This window comes from Zosterops lateralis (assembly GCF_965231275.1).
Source record: "Zosterops lateralis genome assembly, chromosome: 6".
Taxonomy (NCBI): domain Eukaryota; kingdom Metazoa; phylum Chordata; class Aves; order Passeriformes; family Zosteropidae; genus Zosterops; species Zosterops lateralis.
Window position 1 is genome coordinate 1,893,326 of NC_139761.1, and position 23,631 is coordinate 1,916,956.

The 23,631-nt window shown below is 43.3% G+C and overlaps 1 protein-coding gene across 1 annotated transcript; it reads left to right on the top strand.

Moving 5' to 3' along the window:
• Positions 1-2,312: 2,312 nt before the first annotated feature.
• KLHDC1 (kelch domain containing 1) lies at positions 2,313-21,741 on the top strand. Its single transcript, XM_083863663.1, has 13 exons — positions 2,313-2,495; positions 5,150-5,220; positions 6,396-6,513; positions 7,093-7,211; positions 8,670-8,748; positions 9,516-9,599; positions 10,423-10,506; positions 15,021-15,079; positions 16,722-16,834; positions 17,261-17,333; positions 19,638-19,722; positions 20,412-20,464; positions 20,863-21,741. Exons 1-13 carry the CDS (start codon positions 2,394-2,396, stop codon positions 21,035-21,037), a joined length of 1,215 nt encoding a protein of 404 aa, XP_083719789.1. The 5' UTR covers positions 2,313-2,393; the 3' UTR covers positions 21,038-21,741.
• The last annotated feature ends 1,890 nt before the right edge of the window (positions 21,742-23,631 follow it).

Here is a 23,631-nt window from a genome sequence, read left to right on the forward strand (position 1 = left end):
GGTTGCTCCAAGCCTCATCCAACCTGGCCTTGGACACTTCCAGGAATCCAGGGAAAGCCACAGTTCCAGGATTGTGGGGTAGCTGCCTTCTCTCCACATGAAAAACACCTGATGTCTCATTCAAACACTCATCCCCATCTCTCAAAGTACACCTTGATTCCACACAAGGCTCACAAAGCAACTCCTGAAAGAGAGTTTGATCGGAAAACTGCGGGGATTTAAAGACAGACAGAAAATGTCAGCTATTTTCTATAGCCCATTCTCAACTGCATAATTTATAATCGCTCCTCATCGGGGGAGTGAGCTCATGGGTGAAGCTGCTGCTACTCTCTTCAGACAAAGAGCTGCCATCTGACAGGTCTCAGCTATTTTGGCAGGAAATATGATTCATTTCTCGTCGCAGGCATGCAGCTAGGTGCAAATTATAAGCCCAATTCTTACATAAGTACCATCATTTGCTAAAATTACTGCTTATTCTCTTTCTGAGAAAACCTGATCTTGCCATTCAGCTCCTGTCTTGCCACACGAAGGAAGGTGCACCTGGAGAAGGGATGTGCCCCTTGTCCAAAAATAGTTCTCTCTAAAGCCATGACCAAACAGGGAATGCAAAGCATTACATTCCTACAGCATCCTGCTGGATTTGGGGGCTCTCTTAGGCTGCCTCCCACCAGAGATATAAAAGTATTCCAGCATGAGCTGCAGACTTGTGTTTCACTGAGCCATCTGGAGCTCTGCAAGCCATACCCAGATCTTTGTCTCCATCACCTTCCGTGGCTTTGCTGGACATCACAGCAGCTGGAGGGAGCCCAGTGCTCCAGGATCAGCCAGACTGCATCCACCTGGATCCATGGAATTGTTTTGTTACACTGACAACACAGCTCATTTTCTTGTCTGTCACTGCTCCACTGGCAAAATCCCATCTCCTGAGACAGCACATTGCAGCTCTACCTGACCTAGAGATCTATAGATAGAATTTGTCTGCTTCCCATCTTTTTTTTACCTCTTCCAAATGCTGACTCCTGCATTTTCACCACCAGCCCAATGCACCATCAGTATATTGCCTGATTTTAAGGGTTCAGGACAGGTGCTGATCTCTGTGTCACCACTGAGAGAACACCTGGAGCTGTGTTAGGGAGGTTTAGGTTGGATTTCAGGGAAAGGTTCCAGAGGGTGCTGGGCACTGCCCAGGCTCCCCAGGGAATGGTGACATTCCCAAGGCTGCCAGAGCTCCAGGAGTGTTTGGACAGCACTGCCAGGGATGCCCAGGGTGGGATTGTTGGGGGGTCTGTGGAGGGACAGGAGCTGGACTGGATGATCCTTGTGGGTCTCTTCCAATTCAGAAGATTCTGTGATTAATATTACCAGTTTATGAATGTGAATAATTAGTATCTTCCCTCCAAGATCCAACAGAGGAAGTGTATGTCCTACTGCCACAAGAAAGGACATCACTTTCTGGTGCCCTTTTATAAGATGCTAAAGTGCACATTTCTCCCAGGTTCTACTCTACTAATTCTGAAGAGCTGTACCTGTTTTATTTTGCATTCCATTAATTCCAGCCCAACACAGAGTTCAGCTGGAACTGACTCAGTTGTTGATAAAAGAGAGTAAGAACTGGAACCGTCCGACTGTTTAATACCAGCTGCTGTTTCTGGCAGGAGCGTGGCTTGTCTCACCTCCAGAGAGACAGGAAGTTCTGCTGTTCTTATCACAGCATCCACAGGATCGTGGAATGGTTTGGGTTGGAAGGGACATTAAATCCCCTCTCATCACACCGCTGCCATGGGCAGAGACACCTTCCACTATGCCAGGGTGCTCCAAATCCCGTCCAGCCTGGCCTTGGACACTTCCAGGGATCCAGGGGCAGCCACAGCTGCTCTGGCAGGGCCTCCCCACCCTCACAGGGCGGAATTCCTTCCTAAAATCCCACCCATCCCTGCCCTCGGGCCGTTTGAAGCCATTCCCCCTTGTCCATCACTCCGTGCCCTTGCCCGAAGCCTTAAACGCCGTCCCGCTCTGAGCCCCAGCTCCTCTTTCCCTCCTTTGCCCTGTGGTTTGTGTTTCGCTCTCCCATTCCCGGCGCTTCTTTCCTCCTCTCGCGCACATTATTCACATCCTCCCGCATTATTCACATCCTCCCGCGCGGTTCATTCCGCCTCACACTCCGGCCCGGGACCGAGGGCAGCACGGGGCTCTCCCCGTCCGCTCCCAGCCAGACCCGCGCCGGGTGCCGCCCCACACTTTGGACCCTCCCGGCTTCCCGTCCGCCCCAGGGGAGCGACCGGCGGCGGAGCCGCAGCTTCACCCGGAGGAGGCGGTGGCGGGACGCGAGCCCTGAGGCGGCCGAGCCGCTTCCTCCTCCTCCTCCCTCCTCCTCCTCTTCCTCCCCCCGCAAGATGGCGGCGGACCCCGCGGATCAGTTCTGCGTGGCCGAGGAGCGCAGCGGCCACTGCGCCGTGGTGGACGGGAACTTTCTCTACGTGTGGGGAGGATACGTGGTAAGGCGGGCGTGGGGGGAGTGCGGGAGGAACCGGGAAGGAGCGGCGGGAGCGCGGCTCCGGGAGCGGGGAGCGGAGCCTCGGGCGGGGCAGGGAGAGAAGGGGGGGGGGTCCCCCCGCCGCCCCTCAGCCCTCGGCGGGCGCCCGGGCCGCGGCGCGGGCGCTGATTGGCTGTGGCCGCCGCGCGCCGTTCGAATGGCGGCGGGAGGCGCTGAGGGGAGAACAACTGAGGGGACGGCGGGGACAGCACTGAGGGGACAATACTGAGGGGGCAACGCTGAGGGGGACGGCGAGGACGGCACTGAGGGGATGGCGCTGAGGGGACAACACTGGAGGGACGGCGCTGAGGGGACAGCGGGGATAACGCTGAGGGGATGGCGCTGAGGGGACAACACTGAGGGGACGGCGGGGAGGGCACTGAGGGGACAACGCTGGGGGGATGGCGCTGAGGGGGCAACGCAGAGGGGACGGCGCTGAGGGGACAACGCTGAGAGGGCTGAGGGGACAGCACTGAGGGGACGGCGCTGAAGGGACAACACTGAGGGGACGGCGCTGAGGGGAGAACGCTGAGGGAATGGCGCTGAGGGGACAACACTGAGGAGACAACGCTGAGGGGACGGCGGGGATGGCGCTGAGGGGTCGGCGCTGGCCGCTCCGGTCCCCTCGTCCCGCCGCCCTTCCCCGGCGCGGGCAGCCCGCGGTCAGCGCCCTCCTCCCGGCCCGGCTGCGGCGCCCCCGTCACGGAGCCCGTGTGGGGAAGGGCTGGCGGAGCCGCTTCGCTCCCGGCCCTTTTCCATCGCACCCTCCGCTCCTCAGAGCGCGTCTCCCTCCGAGCCGCAATGGCTGGAATTTGTGGCTCGGCTTTTCCAGGGTGTAATTCGTGTTCTCGCTGCCGAGTCCCCGAGATTTCTATTCATTGTGCAGCTTGCAGTGTGTTTTCCTCCCGTACAAAGTGCTGCTGTCACCTTAAAAACAAGCTGATGGCAGGCTAAAAGCCACAAATTTTATTTTTGTTTGGTTTTGGTTTTTGTTTTTCATAGACAGAACACTTCTGTTTCTGTCATAACTCCTTGTGTCTTTTAACTCTATGAATTCGACCCAAAAGGGAGCTAAGAATGATACTACATTAAATACACCCACTGAGTTTTACTAAGTGTTGTTTTCCTGTTTATATTTATCTGTTCATTTTGTCTGCTGGGCACATCGGCCATAAAATTGAAAATACCTGTGCTTGGTGTAATTCCTGGTCAGGTGGAAACTGTTATTTCTGTAAAGATATTTCATATTCTTATCTATATTTTTCACAGGCTAAAGTAACTTTAAAATGTTCAAAGCTTGTCCTTCCATACTCAACTTTAGTGGGAGACTCCTGGATTTAAACTCCATAATACTCTGTATAACTAAATATCCCCATAATCACTGGTAATCTAAATCATAAAAATAATAAAATCATAAAAATCTAAATCATAAAAAGTAGTTTTTATGCTCTGCTCTTTAAAACTGAGGGTGAACTACTGAGCACAAATAACATTTTCAAATAAAAAACTGTGTGTCCGTGGCACATTCAAAACACAACGTGTATGAAGTTTGGCAGATAAACTTTGCAAGTGTTCTTAGTAGCTTTACTTATTTATCTGTTGAGAATATTATGAAAATTGTTGCTCTCTAAGCAGCCCTTTACACAGATAAATCAATTTTCATGTGTTGCTGGTGGAGTCCTGCCCAGCAAACTTTATTTTTGGCAAGTGCCCGACCTCTGACATATCCAGATCAAATTGACTCGACTTGTGCAGGTTGCAGAAGCTGCCAGGATAAATGTACCAAAAATAGGATGTACCTGCCTGCTTGGCACCTTTCACAGTGAGAAAGTCATAATAAAACTCAGTTTGAAGTCAGCAATATCAGCAACTGAATTGTCAGTAATTAAATTTTAGTTTTGCGTTCAGCTGCTTCACGTTCATTTAATTTTGAGCCAGTTTTTATTTATTTACTGACTCTGGCTGCTTGCTCACTGCCAGGCTTTAATTTCTTTCCAGTGCCAAGGCAGTAATTAATGCTGTAGCTGTTACTCACCATGAATACTACATTTTTTTGGGGCTTCCTCTCCTGTTTGTTGTTATTCCTCATCATTAGTTCCTAAATTATTTTTCTTTCTTAATGACCTCTGTCATTAAGGGAGCTTTCATAAATCTTTTTTTTTTCCACAGAAGAATTAATTTACTCCTTTATGTTTGACATCTTGGTCTTTCAGCTTAACTGCTGCAAGTGACTTTGTGTTTTTAGTCCACTTTTTACATTCTGTTTTTTACTCTACAGTTTTCCACTATGCCAATGGAAACAGCTCTTGAATAAAAGTACCTAAAATGAGTTTTAATTCAGGAGCTTCAAACCTGGCTGATGTTGTTCCACATCTTCCCGTGGCCAAATGTTGAGTTGGTCAATCTGTGCCTTTATCAAGCAGCCCTGATGAGGAATTAAGTTGTTTATTTATACAATAAATTAGTTTTCTGATCAGAGCTGTAACACTGGGGTGTGACTCCTGCTCTGGTTTCCTCCAGCTCACTCAGTGTTGCTGAGTTACATGGTTTGGCATTTCATGTGCAAACAAGGGAAAGCAGAACTGGTTTAACATTTTCCCCTTGTTCCCCTTCCAGTCCATTGAAGAGAATGAAGTTTATCTGCCCAGCGACGAGCTCTGGATCTACGACATGGACAGTGGCCTATGGCAAGTGCCTCCATTCCCATTGAATTGTTCCCTAAAGCTGGTTTTTGTCACTGATGGGCAGGGAAAAGCCTTCAGGGATGTTGGTCATGATAAATAGCAGGTGTTGGATGTAAACAACTCCAGGAAACACAACCCTTGCTGAGGTGTAATGATGGTGTGCAAGGGGATGGTGGAAATGGTTGGCTCCAGGCTCTGTTAACACAGGTGCATTTACTTGGCACTTTATTTTTTTTACATTAATTTTTATGTTAGAACAGTTAAACACTGGCTGCTTGGGCTCTTGATCTACTTACAGTTATGTATTTGTTATTTTCAGTATTAATTCCATATACACTGCAACTCAAAAATAACTCAGAACTTCCCTTTTTTCTGTTTCCCTCCACTCCTTTTTTTTCTTTTTCTCTCCACTTTCTTTTTTCCTCCCCTTTTTTGTTTTCTCCTTTTTCCTCTCCTTTTTCCTCTCCTTTTTCCTCTCCTTTTTCCTCTCCTTTTTCCTCTCCCCCCTTTTGTTCCCTTTCCCCTCAATCTTTTGCCCCCTTTTGTTCCCTTTTCCCCCTTTTTTTTTCCTTTTTTCTCCCCATTTTTTTTCCTCCCACAGCCCATGATTTTTTATCCCTTTCCTGTGGGCCAGAGTTGCTCCACACTCCCTTATTTTTTTTTTCCCTGCTGTCCCAGTGCAGCAGTTTGTGTTCCCAGGGATCAGGAAAGTGATCTGGGTTAAACAGAACTTTTTTTTCCTTCAGGGTTATATTTACCCAGGAATGTGCTGCTGACCTGGCTGAGCTCTCAGCACAGTTTCACACGTGCAGGGCCCAGCAGGAGCCTCAGTTTTCCATTTCTGACATCCCAGCAATGCCAGATCCTCATTTCAGGAATTCCTGGAGTTAACAGTATTTCCAGATTTCAAATAATTAACGTTTCAGCTCTACTAAAGCTCTGCTAATGTGAATTTCACCTCCAGAAAAATCAAGATACTTTATAAATCACACAATACCCACCTGGAAGTTTCATCCCACCACAGGAGCCCAACTTCACCTGTAGCTCCTAATCCTCATTATGGCCCAAACTTTATTTTCACCTTTTAAAATCTGAAAATTCTGAATAAACCTGTTTGGGATTGTTACATTTTGGGCAGATTTGAAGGGGCTGAATGTGGTTTTTTTTTGAAATTGCAGGACAATGCACCTGATGGAAGGGGAGTTACCCACCTCCATGTCAGGCAGCTGTGGGGCCAGCATCAATGGCAAGCTGTACATTTTTGGGGGATTTGATGACAAAGGATACAGCAACAGGGTATTGTAATCTTTGTTTCTTTCCATAAAATTGTATTTTAATAAATGCTAATCCTGACCTTGCTGTTTATCTGGTGTATTTGTATATAAATTAAAGAGAAATTTGAGGAAAAGCTTTATTTTTTTTCTAAAACTTTCTATATTTATGCCAGTGCTTCCACAAGTGGTTTTAAAAAAATATTTTGACACTCTTCATTGAGACTAATCTCTGAATATCACTTTTATTTTTGCTCTTTGATAGCAATTCACTTCTTTAAATAATCCAGGTTAAAATAAAGCTACCAGCTTTCCTTGTAAGTGAAAACTGAATTAACAAAAGAGATGAAATCAGTTATTTCATCATTTAATATAAATAAAGTCAATAAAGAGTTGACTCCTGAGTAGAAAATCAGTGAAATGTGAAACTTTCTGCCAATTCTCCCCCTTTAACTTTGTTTTTGTGCTGTATTTGCCATCATAAACTCACTGCCAGTTCCTCTTTTACTTCCAGGCTTCTGGAGGTGGTGGGTTGGGGTTTTTTTCTGGTGATGATTTGTGCTTTAGACTGAAAAATTGTCATTTTTTTGTTGTTCCTTTCAAGCTGTATTACGTCAATTTGAGAACAAAAACCGGAACCTACAGGTGGAAAAAAATCACAAACTTTAAAGGTCAACCTCCCACACCTCGTGACAAACTCTCCTGCTGGGTGTACAAAAACAGGTAACTGATTTAAAAAAAAATATTTAATTTGTGTTAATTGCAGAGAGGAAGTGTTAAAAGTGAAGGGAACTCGGGTTTGGGATGGAGGAAACTCTGATTTTTAGCTTGACTTGCTGGGGGATTTTGTAACAACTTTGTACCAGAGTTTCCTCACATTTGAGCTGAATTAATGGTAAATAAAATCCCACTTTGAGAGAGGGCTGGGAAATTTATGGAAAGTTTATGGAATGTTTTATACTTTAGAAAGCTATTTTGCATCTATTATATTGAAAAATACCATAAAAATCACTTTCTCTGTCACATGCATTATTTTAAGCCTTAAATATTTACCTGCAATAAATCCATTGAGTGCATTTCCAAGGATTTTAATTTTATCCAAGGATTTTAACAGCTGGCAGTTGCAAAGGCATCCCAGTGATTATTTTTATCTTGCAAGGACTGAGTCAGCCTGGAGATTTGTGGTGGAAAAGTGACTGAGGGTGTTTAGAAAACAGACTTGGCCAAACAGAAATACTCCAGATTGTGTGTTTGTTTTGGAAAATGGCTGGATAATGAGGCAGAAGTGATCACAAGCAGGTGCCATGTCAGTGATTTATTATTAAATCTGTTACAAATGAGTCAGAATGGATTTATTGTGAACATTATCAGATGGAAGTGATTTATCTCTTTCTGGACTCCACATCTATGGAGGTTTTGCATGAGCTCTGCAATGCCCCTGGGTGCCACATCTTGCTTTTGTAATTCTAATTTAACTGCAGGAGATAGGAAAATACAGGTATTTGAACAACTCCCTGGCTGTTAACACAAGACTATTCAATACTAAATGCATTTATTCAGAGTATTGTGTCATCTGCATGCTGAGCAAATCACCTGTTTTAGATGATGGAATAAAACCTTTTGATGTGTAAAAAAAAAAAAAAAAAAAAAAAAAAAAAAAAAATAAAGATGATTTATGAATGGCCCTTTCCTGGCTGGAATATTGGGCTGGGAGGTGCTTGAGGATCCTGGCAATGGGAGATTCAGTAGTGCTTGGTTGAAAAATCTGACTTTAAGCCAAAAAAAGACTGTAGGACAAACCTTGGGAACATTTCTCACCAAAAGTTAGACCAAAAGGTCAGAAAATACATCAGGAGCACAGGAATTTCACTGGGGAAGGGCAAAGAATGAGGCATTTCACTGTCCTGGCTGCAAAGAGCACTGGAAATAAACTTCTGCAGAGAGAAACAGAGACTTTGAGGTGTCAAAGCCTCAATAATTTCCTTGTGTGGGTTCCAGTCAGGTTTGTTGAGGGTGTGGCTGTGACCTTCACCTGCTTTGGGGTTTGCATCATCAGGTGCTACACAAAACATTCCCATTGTTGGTGTGACTGCAGTAGGAACCCAAAACACTCATTAATGCAGCTTCTTCATTTTAATCTTATTTACAGAACAGCTCAATGAACTGCCTTTGTTGTTTCAGGCTCATTTATTTTGGAGGTTATGGCTGCAGGAAGCACAACGAGCTCAGTGATTGTTTCGATGTCCACGATGCATTTTGGGTAAGGGATTTGTCCCCATTCCCTCTGATTTGTCCTTTCTGATTGAGAGAAAAAGATCCTTTTTATCATCCTTGATGAGCATGAGAATCTGATTTTTATTTCTGGCATCAGCAGAAATGCAAATTTGGAATCTTTTTAAGGTTTGAAATTCCAGATATTGCACGTTGGGAGTGGTGGTTGTTCCACATATTCCAAGTTCCCAGTGCTGGGCTTGGAGTGCAATAAATGAAATGCTGTCAAAGCAGGAAAAAGGCAAAATTTTCATCAGAAAAATTTATGATTTATTTCTTTGAAGTAACATCAGGGAATTTATAGCTTCCCAAGTCAAACTGACAAATAGTCTGATTTAATTTATTGAATTTATTCTCCAGAAAGATGCCTGGATTATCAACTTTTCTACAGTAATTCCTTATAGTTAATACAAAGATGACTGAGCAGAGTATTGACAGGAAGCTCCTGACATCAAATGTTAAAGAATTGGGGTTTTTACAATCTATTTATTTCTCAGTGTGTTACAATAAAATTTAAAAGGTGAAATTTGCTGCAGTGTCTGATTTTCAGGTGTCACCAACCTGAACTTGCCCAGGTGCTGCTGACCTTCAATGGTGCAGCATTGTTAAAAATATCACCACATCTTCTAATGAAATTGCCTATTTTAGGTGTATTTTCTATCTAGACATATCCCTTCCAGGTTTGTATCCTTCAATATCTTTTTTATTTTAAAATAAAATATATTTTTATTATTATTTCTTCTTTTTTTTTTTAAGGAAGGACAGATATTCTGGGGATGGCACAATGATGTTCATGTTTTTGATACAACCACACAGACTTGGTCTCAACCAACAATTCGAGTGAGTGGTTTTCAATCTCACATCTCGACAACAATTGGGATTTTACTGAGTTTGGGATAATTATTGTGCTCTAGAAATTGGGCAGGGACACCTCCCACTGTCCCAGGCTGCTCCAAGCCTCATCCAGCCTGGCCTTGGGCACTGCCAGGGATCCAGGGGCAGCCACAGCAAATCTGGGAATTCCAGCCCAACCAGGAATTCCCAATTCCCAATCTCCCACCCAAATCTCCCCTTTTCCAGCCTAAAGCCATTCCCTGTGTCCTGTCCCTCCATCCCTTGTCCCCAGTCCCTCTCCAGCTCTCCTGGAGCCCCTTCAGGCCCTGCCAGGGGCTCTGAGCTCTCCCTGGAGCTTCTCCTCTCCAGGGGAACATTCCCAGCTCTCCCAGCCTGGCTCCAGCTTTGGAAAACTGTATCCATGTACAGTTACCATGGATAACCTGAGAACAGGAGAGCTCTGCCTTATTGAGATGAAAATATTCTATAAAGTTCATAAAATCCAGGTGAATTTATCTAAGAACTCAGCAGAAGTCGTATACTTTAAGGACTGTCTGGCAGAATTTTATGGGATTTACAAGATGTCCTAAAATTCCTCTAAAACCAAATGCAAAATCTAAAATTACCGCTGCAAAGTAAAAGCCACTTTTGCCACCTTTGGTTCTGATTTCCACAGGGAGGACTTTGTGGCACGTGGATTTAACATCAAATTTCAAGATGTGATTTCCAAAGGTTTTAGTAGCATCTCTTGATGATTTGTAGGTCAGAAAATAAAACTGCCCAGGAGATTTTTTTTGCTGTTCTGATGAATTTTTTTTGCTCCTTTCAGGGTGGAGATCCACCTCAGCCTCGAGCAGCTCACACATGTGCTGTGCTGGGAAACAAAGGTTACATCTTTGGAGGACGAGTGCTGGTAATTCAATATTTTCTTGACAGTTCTATCATTTTCCTGGCAGGTTTTTTTTTCTTTTCTTTTTTGTCATTTTGTAGTAGGAGAAAAAAAAAAAAATCCCAAATGTCTTTGGCCTAACCTGAATGTTCAGGGCTCTGAATCCAGGATGCTGCTTGTCATCACCCTCTACAAAAAGAAGAATATTTCTGTCTGTAATGTTAATGATTGTCCCAGAAAAAGGTAAAACACAGATGATTGTGTGGTAAATAACAGATTAGAGTTGGCTTTATCATTGAATTTTGCCTTTTTTTTTGCTCATAAGTGACTGAAATACAGATGTCTGGAAGAGGTAACAGACAAAAAGATGCAATCTGTGCATAAATAATTTAAGCTTGGATTGTGGCTGTGTAGTTTTAACTCTTCCTGACTCTTTTTAACTTAAAAAAAAAAAAAAAAAGCCACAGGCACCACCCCCCTGATTAAATTGCATGAAGCCACCACTGGTAAGCAGGGAGATACTCAAACCTCTCAGCAGCACTTGGAATTTCTCCAGTGCTAATTAAAGGAGATTTTCTACTCAGTTCCTCTCTGCTGAAGCACTGATGTAAGGAGCAGGTCCTGTAAGGCAAGTGCAAAACCCTCCCAATTTCAGTGACTGTGAACTCTTGTGGTTTATTTTTAATTGAAGTTTTTAGCTCTTTTCACTACAGCTGATTTAGAGCCTTTAATCCTACTCAGCTAGAGGATGAGCCTGGATGTTTTCTCTCTCCAAAAAAAGTGACAGTGAAGAAGTTTCTGAGAGCTCCCAGTGCTGTGTTCCTGTAGTTCTGGTCTAAAAAAAAAAAAAAAGCGAAGGGAATGAAAAGAAGTTTGGGAATGAACATATTCCAGCTCCACCTTGGAAAGCTGCCACAGCCTCACCCCTGTATTCCCAAATCCTGGCAAACAGAGCAGTGTAAAAGTGCCCTTTGTTCCCCATTCCCTGATTTCCCTGCTGGAACATTCCTCTGGCAGATCTGCATCCCTTCCAGGCAGAAACCAGCCCCACATACCAGGCAGGGAGCACAGTGACCCACTCTCCATTGCCTCCCACACCTGCAGGAAGGTTTTTATTTAAGTGCTTTTCCAGAGCAAACAGAAAAGAAAAAAAAAGAAAATTGATCCTGTTTGTTCTTGCCATTTATGTGACCTTTGATTCAGGATCTCTGGAATTGTTGCTCAAGCCTGAGAGAGCTGCACTCAGCACTTCCCAGAGCTGTAGGCTTGGACAAACTTTGCAAATAACTTATGGAAATAAAGAGATTGGAGAAAAATCAGGGTTATCCCTGTCCTGTGTGCTCACAGCTGAACCTTTGCTGACCCACAGCCAAGTTCTGCTCCTCCCTCAGGGAGCTGAGAGGGGGGAAAAACCCAAATGTGGAGATGTAAATGTCCCTTGGATGGTTTGGTCCTGCCCTGCCAGTTCCTCCTGAGCACCTCCAAAGCCTCCTTCCCTCAGGGTTGTGTCAGTGAGCTCACCCTGGCCTTGCTGCACTCTTGAACTGCTCTGACTCCAGCTGGGGTTTTGTGCAGTGAAATTCAGATTTAGCTGGAGCTCAGCCTGTCATTCCTGCACTGCCCTCAGAGGATCTGCCCTCAGGCTTCTGTTTTAACTCTGTTTGACTGCAGCATTCTGATCTCAAAAGGTTTTTCTCTTCAGCTTCCTTAGAAACTTGCTAAATTTCAGTGAAGCCACTTGGGAAGCCATGTCAGAGAAGAGTGAAATTGTGGAAAGCTGTGTTTAATTCTGTAGGGGAGCAGCAAAGTGTAATTTTCACCTTGGTGATTATTATTGATCCTTTTTCTGTCCTAGAAATAAATGGAAGGAGACATTAAAAAGGTGAGGGAACATTCAGTGGGGCTTGAGGAATTAATGTAAGTCATGAAAAGAAAGAGCTAAAGACAGCAGAAAAACACTTAAATTTCCTGACACCAGCAATAATCCCTCCCCAAAGGATGAAGTTTTGCTTTTCTCCAGAAATTAAGGAGCAAACACGGGGTTGCTCTGCTCCTCCTTCTCCTTCTAGTTCACCATAATACAAATCTTCCCAGGGAAAAGGCTCTGCAAGGAACCAGAAAGGGCCAGGAAGTGTCATGAGGCTTCTCCTATTCATCTTTCTGGGAGGAAAGGGCACCTTTTTCCAAACTTGGAGCTAGAACTGGTAAAAGAAGATGATGATGGTGATGATGATGATGATGAGAGAATCAGTTGTACCAGGAATCATTTGAAAACAGGCTCAGAAGTGTTATGTGGACTCAGTTCCTTCAGGTAAGCCCCTGGAAAAACAGAAATGGGAGAAAGTGGGAAGGAAGGAGAGTTAGTCCAGAAGTTGATGCGAGTCTTGTGTTTGATTTAAGTGGAAAAAAAATTTCATGTTGAGAATGAAGTAAATAAACCAAAGCCTTTGCAGCAGCTCTCCACACATCTGGTGCCTTAATGTAAGCATGTTTATAATTTCCTGTCACCCCTCCTTGTCAGCAAAGCTCAGAAGATCCATGGAGCTGCAATCCTTCTCTTGGCAAAGCTTGGAGCTGGAATAGCTGATTGTAAATCCAGGAGGGAGAGCTGCAGAATTCCCTGTGCCAGCAGTGAGCTGGGAATAATGTCACCCTGACAGCCTTTCTTGTGCTAATCCTGAGACAAAGCAGGTCCTGCTTGACTGGGCTGCAAAGAAATGAACTTGCCAGAGATGAGCAGAGTGTCTCAGGAGCCCTTGGAGCTCCAAGGGAAATGCCAACCCTATTTGGAGGTTTGGTGCTCTTAAGCCAGTTAAAAATCATGTTAGGATTGGCAGCAGAATGATGAAATACAGCTGGAAACAGAAATCTGTGAGAAGCTGCAGGAGAAACTGCTTGGCAAGGGATGATCCTGTGTGGTTCCAGTTTCCCAAAGAAAGGCTGGGTAGAAAGTGCTTTGATTTGTTACAGGCCTGAAGCTTGGACAGCTGCTGGTGGTTTGAATTCAAAAATTCAAAATGAGGTTGCTGTAATGCTGCATCTGTCCAGCTGAGAATGCAAAGATGGTAACGTTGATTTCCCAGGGAGCAGGAAACAGAGAACTTCTCCATCCTCTGCCTAAAGCCCAGGAAAGGAAAGTCAGTGAGGAGCTCTTGAGCAGGATCCTCTTGAAACCTTAATTTTCAACCCAACAGCAACTTCCTGTGATAGATGCCCTTCATATCAAATTGTATTACTCCACCATGATTGAATATTTTCAGCTGTAGAGGCCAGGATGTTGGGTTTGCCCCACATGTGCAGAAGATCCCAGCTACATTTTGCTTTCTGCTTGGATGATTTGATCCCCTCATCCCCTTCCAGAAGGAGCAGGAAGCTGGATAGAGTTGTCATGGAAGACAGATCTGTTCCCCTGGTCACACTTGGTTGTTTTTAGTCACCCTCTTGAGGGATAAAATGTCTCAGGCAATGCCCCAAACCCTCACAATCTTGTCTTTATCCTGTTGCCCTCCCCAAAATGCTAGTTCCCATTCCCTTGCCAGGACAGCAGGGTCAGCAGCACTTGGCAGAGGAGGTTGTAGCATTCCTGAAAAACTTTGCTGTTCCCTGAAATCCCTGAGAGACTTCCCAGAGCTCTGCTGGACAAGCTCTGGAAGTCCCTCAGCCTCACTCCTAGGGGTTACAAACACTCCTTTCAGCCTAGTTCTGCCTCAGGAGGATCTGCAAGCTGGAGAAAGGCTTTTTCTAATAGATCTATGGACTGCCCAGGGAGAAAAGGAGTTGGAAGGTAAGGCAAGAAACATTTCCCTACTTCCCAGATGGTTTTTGTAGTCCCCAGGGGAATCACAGCTCCCAGGCAAGGAAAGAAATCCTTTTATCACCTTCTCCACCACCCCCAAGGCAGTCAGAGATTTCCTGCACCTCCAATCCCAGGCAGATGAGCAAGTGGAAAGATCTCCCCTTTTATTTTATGGCAAAAAGCTAAAGGGTCCTAAAACCTTGCTGGTGGTCACTTTGTGAAAAGGAAAAGAGGGAAAAGCACAAATGCTGGACTTTTTTTCTGGGAATATACGGAGTACAGCACTACCAGGATACTCCAGGAGTAGTGACCAGACAGGAGGATAACAAACTTCTGCTCACAGTGTCAAGGAAAAAATAACAGGAGGCAACAATAGGAGAGTAAAACACCTTCTGCATTTCCCTGCCAGGAAGTTCTGTGGATGGAAGTTAAAAAAACATTTGCAGGAGCTGGATAAATAACCACAAAATTCTTCACTTTTAGAAGCTAAAATTGGCCCCACTAGTTCTGTTGCATGACTGGAGATATTTCTGCCAGGCACTTCCCTGAGAGTTGCATGGTTTTTGTGAGGAGAAAAGCTTCTCATCTGCCACATAATTCAGATTTATATTAAGGCACATGGGTACAGATTTCTTCAAACTATTGATGCTTGGAATATTCTGTCTCAGGAAGGCCTCACTGAAACATTTTGTTGATTGTTTGCTTAAAATAACCCGAGTGGGATTTTATTTCTTTGTTTTAGCAAACCAGAATGAATGATTTGCACTGCCTGAATTTAGACACTTGGACTTGGTCTGGAAGGTAAGTTTGCTTTTGTAACACTTAAAAACCTGAATTCAGAAGATGGAAACAGATTGTTAAATAGTTCCAGAGCTGTTCCTGCAGCTTTTCCAAGAGGAAAATGAGGGTTTGGAGACTCCTAACAGCTGTTGGGTTGTGATTTCAATTGAATTGAATTTGATAGTGGTTACTGAGCTTTTCCTGCTCTGCACCAGAGCACTGATGGTGCTGTTTAAAGCACAGTGTGGAGTGATTTAACACCCTCATTTTCAGGCTGGCTACATTTATCCATATGGAATTCCAGGTTTTTGGGCTTTTTCAGTGCTGGGTTTACTGGCTAATTACAGCACAAATTGGGAAAAGGTCTCTTCCATAAAAAGCCATGAAATCTTTAAAAAATGAAGATTTTTTTTTCCAAAATTCAAGTTATTTCTATTTTGTGATCCAAGAATAACTCATAAGACTTACCTGTGATTTAGTACATAAATATATATATATATATATATAGGATCACTGTAAATTTAGGAATCTTCTGTTCAGCTGTTGCAGAACCTCTGCAAAGAGTCTTGGAGAGACTGAAAAAAAGAGATTTAAGACTTAAAAAAAAATTTTAAGATATTGAGGGGAAAAAAAGAGTTTTCACAGTGTCTGCTGCTGTTGGCACCTCACAGGAGATAAAGTGTTTGTATTTATTCATTATTTCTTTCGTCTCCTAATCACAAAAGGAGCCAATAATTATTTATTAATAAATAATGATTTTATTTACTAACCAGTCAAGGTTTTGGTTTTTTTTTCCTCACTCAACTCTACACAGCTTTCTTAAGGAATTGCTTAATATGATCCTGCTAACCCAGGATTATCATCCAGCAGGAGATTGCAAAATTCATTTCTGCTGCCACTACCCAAAAGTTGCTTTCCCTACCCTGAGCTCTACTAAATTGTTATTCAATATTTAGTTATTTCTGGCACTGGGATCATTTCTTGTGCATGAAAATTGAAATTTTATCAATTATCAGTATCTGATGTATTTTTTTTAACCATCAAAGCCCAGGCTGCCCCTTGGCCAATTTTAAAAGTCTCTTTCCTTCACTTGGATTCAAATAAATGTTGCAACTTGGCCTGAACTTGAGTGCCCAATTTAGCAGAGCACTTTTGCAATCCCTATTTAATTATTTCTGATGAATTAGTTTTTTTGGGGGATATCAGGATCTTTACTTTTCACATTCTCAGGCAAAGCCAACTAAAATAAAATCAATTTCAATGCAGCTCAGCTGAAACAGATTTCAAATCTCTGATTTTTTAACACAAGATTTTATCAATAATAAACCTCCATCTGTTTTGTACTTAGGAAATCCCCTCTTTAGTAATAATTATTTCAAACTCTGGTGAGCATCCAGTTGAAGAGGTGGTAGCTTTTGGATCAGATTTAGGATTGACACAATCCTTGTGTTATTTAAAATCATTTTCCTTGGAGCAGAGGAATTTTATAATCCAATTTTATCTCAATTAACTGCAATTTATTTGAGTATTTAATCTGATTTTTCACTGGGGTAAAAACCCAAAGGTGGTTCTTGGACAAACTGAAATTTTCCTGCCAAATTGATATTAGTTTTCAGCATTGTTTGAAAATTTTGGGGGTTTTTTGTTTCTTTGTTTGCCCCAGGATTAATATCAGTGGAGAGAAACCCCGGGATCGCTCCTGGCACACCCTGACCCCCATTGGGGATGACAGACTTTTCCTTTTTGGTGGACTAAGCTCTGATAATGTTCCTTTGAGTAAGTAATTCAGAGGTATAAAAGTAATTATAATTCTAGTGTGCATTTCAGATCACACACACAGGGTTGTGGGATTGGTTACAGGAGTTATTTTTGTAGAGAAGGTGATTTATTTCCATGAAAAAAACCCTGAAATTGGCAAAAATTATTTTAAGGTAAATAATAATTTCACAGATAAATCCACTGGGAGGAGGTGATTTTGTCTATTTACCCAAAAGAAGGAAATGAGGTGTGGTTTAATTCCAGATTTCTGTGCAGTGAGGATTCTGTGACACCATTAAATTACAAAGAGTGAAAAGATGCAGCTTCATGAAGTGCTGATGTTACTATTGCCTAAATAAACATTCTCTTAGAGTTATTTGTATGAATAAAATGGTAATTTTTTTGTCCCCAAAACCCCCATTATTGAGTGTTCTCCCATTGCAGGTGATGGTTGGATCCACAGCATTGCAACAAATGGATGGAAGCAGCTCACCCATCTGCCCAAGAGCAGGCCCAGGTACAGAAACACAAAATTTGTGCTCAAATGGAATCATTTTCCAAAATGAACCAATTTTTATATCCTTGGACAGTAATTTAACAAATAGTTTAGAATATTAATGCAGTGTGGTTGAAATAGTTTGCTTTTATGCCTTTTCTGCCTTCATACCTTATTTTTTTATTTGTGTATTTGATGCTTATTTGCATAAAAAGATGTTTTTGTGGTGCAGGATCTGGGTGTCCAACAACCTGGTGCTCTGTAGCCAAATTATTGTTACATGAACAAAACCATAAAAATTGGAGGAATGAATAAACCAAGGGGAATAATAAAAGCTCATTAATATTTATACATTATTAGAAACAGGGGAGGAGAGAACCATGAAAAAGTTTCTGCCTCTTTCAAAAGCAAAATTGAGTGTTAATCCAGTGTTTGAAGCATTATCTGTGTTTCTGAGTTAAAAACTATTGAACTGATTTGCTGTAGATAGTAAATATTCAGATTTTCATTGAATCCATTCCCTGCATTCACCTAGGAACTCCCAGCACAATTTTATATCTTTTTTTTTTTCTCATACAAAAATATCCAGTTCTGCTCTGCTCCCTGCCTTGTTACTGAAATATCTTTACCTTAATTAATTTTCTTCCTGTTTTCTCCTACTTTGGGCTGTCTTTTAAACACAACAGCCACAGCCAAACCAACTTTTCTGCCTTCTTACCCTTCAAACTCTTTCCAGCCCAAATAAACTCAGACCTCAACCTCACCGAATATATTTTGGTTTTACGATCAGTGATGTTTTTATGGTATTTAAGGACTGAGGAGTCTTTAAACAGCACAGCAGGAGCAGCCAGGGCTCTGTGCTCAGTTCCTGAGTGTCCCAAACCTTCCCTGTGATGTGATTTTTTCCTGGAAGAGGCTGGGAAGGGCTGGGGAGCCACACCAAAAGCCTTGTCCCTACACTGAACTGGTTAAATGTCAAGTATTTGTACCATAATTTTATGTTCTGCAGCTGGAAAAGCATTAAATAGTTTAAATTGTTCTTAAAATGTAAAATGCAGAGCAATAATACATCTATGAGTTCTTCTTTTATACATTTCTCTTATTTAGTAATAAAATTCATGAGTGTGCTTCTGCAACTCTGATTCCCTCCCCTAAATTCCATAGAGAATAATTTCCTTCCACCTCCAGTGTTAGCCATTTCTAACAAACTGCCTTCTCAGGTGATCCTGAATTGGTAGAAAACACCGTTCCTCTCTCTGTTTTACCTCAGCCAAGGTTTTGCATGCTGGGTTTCAATAGAGAACCAACTGTTTAACCCCTGGATTCCCAATGTTTTCATTCCCCATGTGATGCTGTTGCTGTAGCTGGAAGAGCCCTGTGTGTGATTTCAATAACGTGCTTTGTTAGAATGTTTAGGTGATAAGTTTAGAGCAGCCCATGGGAGGACAGAAAACTCTCAGGCAGTAGGAAAAGCCTCAGGTTTCAGCGAGCTAGGATGTGTCACCAGAGTCCAGGCAGGAAAGGCTTCCCAGTGTTCTCCGTGACCAAGCCCAGAGTTCCCCTAAATCAGGCAGAGACAGATCTATCCACAGGTATGAGGAAGGGAAAAGGTGAGGAACCTGCTAAGGACTGATGTCAAGGGAGAGACAAAGTGGGGACGTTTGTTTTTTGCATGAAACTTCAGTGGTGTTTTTGATTTATTTTTTTTTTTTGGTTCAGTAGCTCTTAAAGCCCAGCAGCAAGTGGTGATAGACCAGAAAAATCTAATCATGACAAAATAAATCCCACAAGGAGTGGCTTTCTGAAAGATGATAAAGTCAGGCTTTGCTTTTGTGGGGTCTCTTATCATGAACCTTCCTTGGTGTGATGTCAGTTACTGACTCCCAGAAAGTGACCCCAGGAATCCCTGGGAAAGGGTGAGACTGGAACAGGAGAACTGCAGATCCAAGTGCTCAGGGATCTGTGTCAGCACTGAGAACTCCCCCAGCAAATTGTACTTCTGAACCAAAGAAAGTGGAAAATTGCCAAAGGAAAAAGCTTGGTTTGGAGAGATGCCTGCAAATTTTCCACTGTGGTGATAAATAAGACAAAGTTTATATGCCCAGAGTACAGAAAAGTCAAATGATGACAAAATCCATTGGTCTGTATGAACAGAACTCTCATGAGGTGGGGAGTCACAATGCTCTTTTTATTTTATATTATTAAACAAACAAGTAATCTATTTTAAGGTGTTATTTTTTACCTCTGAAATAATGGCTTTGTCTTGCTGATAACACACAAGTTTTTGTTTTTGGGCACTGATTGTGTTTCTGGTTTGATTTCCAGGTTGTGGCACACAGCCTGCCTTGGGCAGGAGGGGGAAGTGATGGTGTTTGGGGGCAGCAAAGATGATTTGCTTTTTATGGACACGGTCAGTAAACTGCACAATAAATCCCATCACTGGGATAATTATAATTCAGTAAAAAATCATGGAATGGTTTCACTTGGGAGGGAGGTTAAAATCCATTTAATCCACCCCTGCCATGGGCAGGGACACCTCCCACTATCCCAGGTTGCTCCAGGCATCATCCAGCCTGGCCTTGGAGTCCAAAACCTCTGAGCAAATCAATTAATAAATATATTTTGATATAGGATTTTAATTGGAGAAAAAAAAAACACACCAAAAAAACCCATATTGAGTTTGACTCGAACACTTTCCTCAAATTGGTAAATTTATATAGGATTTTAATTGGAAAAAATAAATAAATAATAATAAAAAAAAAAACAGATTGAGTTTGGCTCAAACACTTTGCTCAAATTGGTAACTTGAAACCATTACAAATTACACACCCACTGAGGAAATTATTATAATTTACACACCACAGATTGTAAGTTAATTATCATTTACACACCACTGATTCCACTGAGGAATCCCCACTTGAGACTGACTGACAGAATAAAAAGGAATTTATAATTCAGAATCCTTATAAATAGTTGGTTAAGTATAAAATTTCTAAATCATGCATGTGGTAATAAATGTGACATTAATGTAGGAAATTGCTGAGGTAGAGAAATTGTTTGCAATTTTAATGGTTCTTTTTTTTTTTTCCTCTTGATCAGGGTCACTGCAGTGACTTGTTGATATTTCAGACTCAGCCTTACTCCCTGCTCAGGTGAGTTGGAGTTACAGAATCCCACAATTAGGATTTAAAAATAGGGTTTAAATCCCACTTTAGGCTGGGAGGGACCTTAAATCCCATCGTGTTCCATGGCAGGGACACCTCCCACTATCCCAGGTGCTGTTTTAGCCACGTGCTCCGGCAGAAATTGGGTGAAATAACCAATTATTTGGTTATTATTCTCCTCAGGAAATGCTTGAGCCTTTTAGTGTGTGATGCTGCACAGCAGTTTAATCACTGGTGCTGTGTAATGCACCCACAACACCTGTAATTAACACCTGTAATTAATGCACATCACCAACTTCTATTAGGTGTCATTTGTTAGAATATAAATCATTTACTTCAATTTTTTTTTTTTTTTTTTTTTTTTTTTTTGTGTTTCCCTTCCTCAGGCTGTGTCTTGACTGCATTGGGAAGAACGCAGCTCTCCTGGAAAACCAAATCCCCTGTTTGCCATCCAAACTCCTGCAGGAAGTGCTGAAAAAAATCACCTTTTGGGCTGCCATGACCCACAGGCAGGAGAGGAAAGCTGAGACTGAGAGACAAAACCAGCTCCACTCCACATGAGGCAGGGCCAGGCAGCTGCTGGGGCACCTCAGAGTGGTTTGTTCATGAACTTTGCTGCTGTTCCACTGCAGCTCTGTGTTCAGCTGGGTTTCTGAGTGAAGTTTGACAACAAATCCTTTTTATGGGAATCTCTGGTTTCCTGAGTTATGGAAAACTGATACAGCTTCATTTCTAGATAATTGCTCACCTCTGGTTTTCAGCACACAGCCCTCACAACCTTTTTGTTCTTTTGGAAGGGGACATGATCCATTTCAGCTGGATAAAATATGGTTTAAGTCTAAAAATCCTCCTTGGCCTTACCCCCATCAGTCTTCCCAAAAAAGATAAATTCAGCTCGGTGTCTTGGGGACATTTACACTTTCTCAGTCTTAAAGGTAACAAATTTACCACCACCACCAAATGTTGATTCCACCAAAATCCAACCGTGGAGCCCCCACATCTCACACTCCAAGCAGGAAAAAATCCATCAGGGAATTGTGAAACTTGAAAGAAAAAAGCTGCAACGAGCAACTATCACCTGGTCTCTATAGGAAAAACTTCAGTTCATCACTTGGTTTTGCTGTTTTCTGTCATCAGGAAGTCCTTTGGGAAATAAGTTGTATATTGTATTTTGGATGTGCAAAGTTTATATTTCATTCTTGTTTAAAAAAAACACAAAACAACGAAGAAGTTGCTTATTTATTGTTTGTTTAAGAAAAACCAACCAGGCAAATGTAGTACTGGTTATTTTTCTGTTTCAAATATTTGGTTAAACAGGAGCACAGTCATTAAAATTTTATAGAGAGTTGAAGCAAGGGGCATTTGGACACATTTTTTTTAATGTTTTTGTTAATCTGTAAAAATTAATTCTTTGGGGGAAGGGAGGTTTGGGAGGAGCGAATTTGTTTCAAAAAGGAAGTTTTTGTGACTGGTTATTTTAACAGCCCAATTTTGTGTGCTGAACTCCCTCCTTTTTTGGGGAGGGGAAGTTCAGATGCCCCCCCTGAGCCCCAAGATTTGATTTTGGGGGGTTCAGGTGCCCCCCAAGGTTTGATTTTGGGGGTTTGGGGTTGACTTGGTGGATTCAGATGCCTCCAAGGTCAATTTTCAGGGGCTCAGGTGCCCCCCAGGGTTCATTTTATTGAGTTCAAGTTCCCTCAAAGTTAATTTTGGGAGGGTTGAGTTGCCCCCCGTGGTTAATTTGGGAGTTTCAGATGCCCCCAATATTAATTTGGGGAGGTTCAGATGCCCCCAGTGTGAATTTTTTGGGGTTCAGGTGCCCCCACTGTGAATTTGTGATGTTCAAGTGTCCCTGAGATTAATTTTGGAGTGGTTCCAGTGCCCCCAGTGGGAATTTTGGGGAGCTCAGGTGCCCCCAAGGTAAATTTTTGGGGTTGTTCAGGTGCCTTCATGGTTAATTTGGGGAGGTTCAGGTGCCCCCAGTGTGAATTTGGGGGATTCAAGTCCCCTCATGGTTAATTTAGGGGTTGATCAGGAGTTCCCAATGTTAATTTTGGGGTGGCTCAAGTGCCCCAAATGTGAATTTGGGGACATCAGGTGCCCTCATGGTTATTTTTGCTCCCAGTGTTGATTTTGGGAGCTTCAGATGTCCCAAGTGTGAATTTGGGGTGGTTTGGGTGCTCTGATGTTAATTCCAGGGTAGTTCAGGAGCCACCAGTGTTAGTTTTGGGGTGGTTCAGGTGCCCCCGGGGTTGATTTTGGGGTGCCCGGTGCCCTCAGTGTTAATTTTGGGGTAGTTCAGATGCCCTCAGGGTGATTTTTGGGGTAGTTAGGTGCCCCCAGGATGATTTTTGGGGTGGCTGAGGCACCCTCAGGATGAATTTTGGGGTGCCTGGTGCCCTCAGGGTGATTTTTGGGGTGATTCAGGTACCCTCAGGGCGGATTTCAGGGTGCCCAGTGCCCTCAGTGTGATTTTTGGGGTAGTTCTGGTGCCCTCAGGGTGATTTTTTAGGGTGGTTGAGGCGCCCTCAGGGCGGATTTGGGGGTGCCCGGTGCTCTCAAGGTGATTTTTGGGGTTACTGAGGCGCCCTCAGCGTGGATTTGGGGGTGCCCGGTGCTCTCAGGATGATTTTTGGGGTGGATCAGGTACCCCCAGTGTTAATTTCGAGGTGCCCGATGCCCTCGGTGATTTTTGGGGTGGATCAGGTACCCTCATGGCCGATTTCGGGGTGCCCAGTGCCCTCAGGATGATTTTTGGAGTAGTTCAGGTACCCTGAGGGTGATATTTGGGGTGGCTCAGGTACCCTCAGGGCGGATTTCGGGGTGCCCAGTGCCCTCAGGATGATTTTTGGGGTGGTTGAGGGGCCCCAGCGCGGATTTCGGGGTGCCCAGTGCCCCCAGGGTTAAATGTTGGGGTAGTTCAGGTACCCTGAGGGTGATTTTGGGGTGGTTGAGGTACCCTCAGGGTGATTTTGGGGGTGCCCGGTGCCCTCAGTGTTAATTTCGAGGTGGTTCAGGTACCCTGAGGGTGATTTTTGGGGTGGATCAGGCACCCTCAGGGCGGATTTCGGGGTGCCTGGTGCCCCCAGTGTTAATTTTGGGGTAGTTCAGGTACCCTGAGGATGATTTTGGGGTGGTTGAGGTACCCTTAGGGC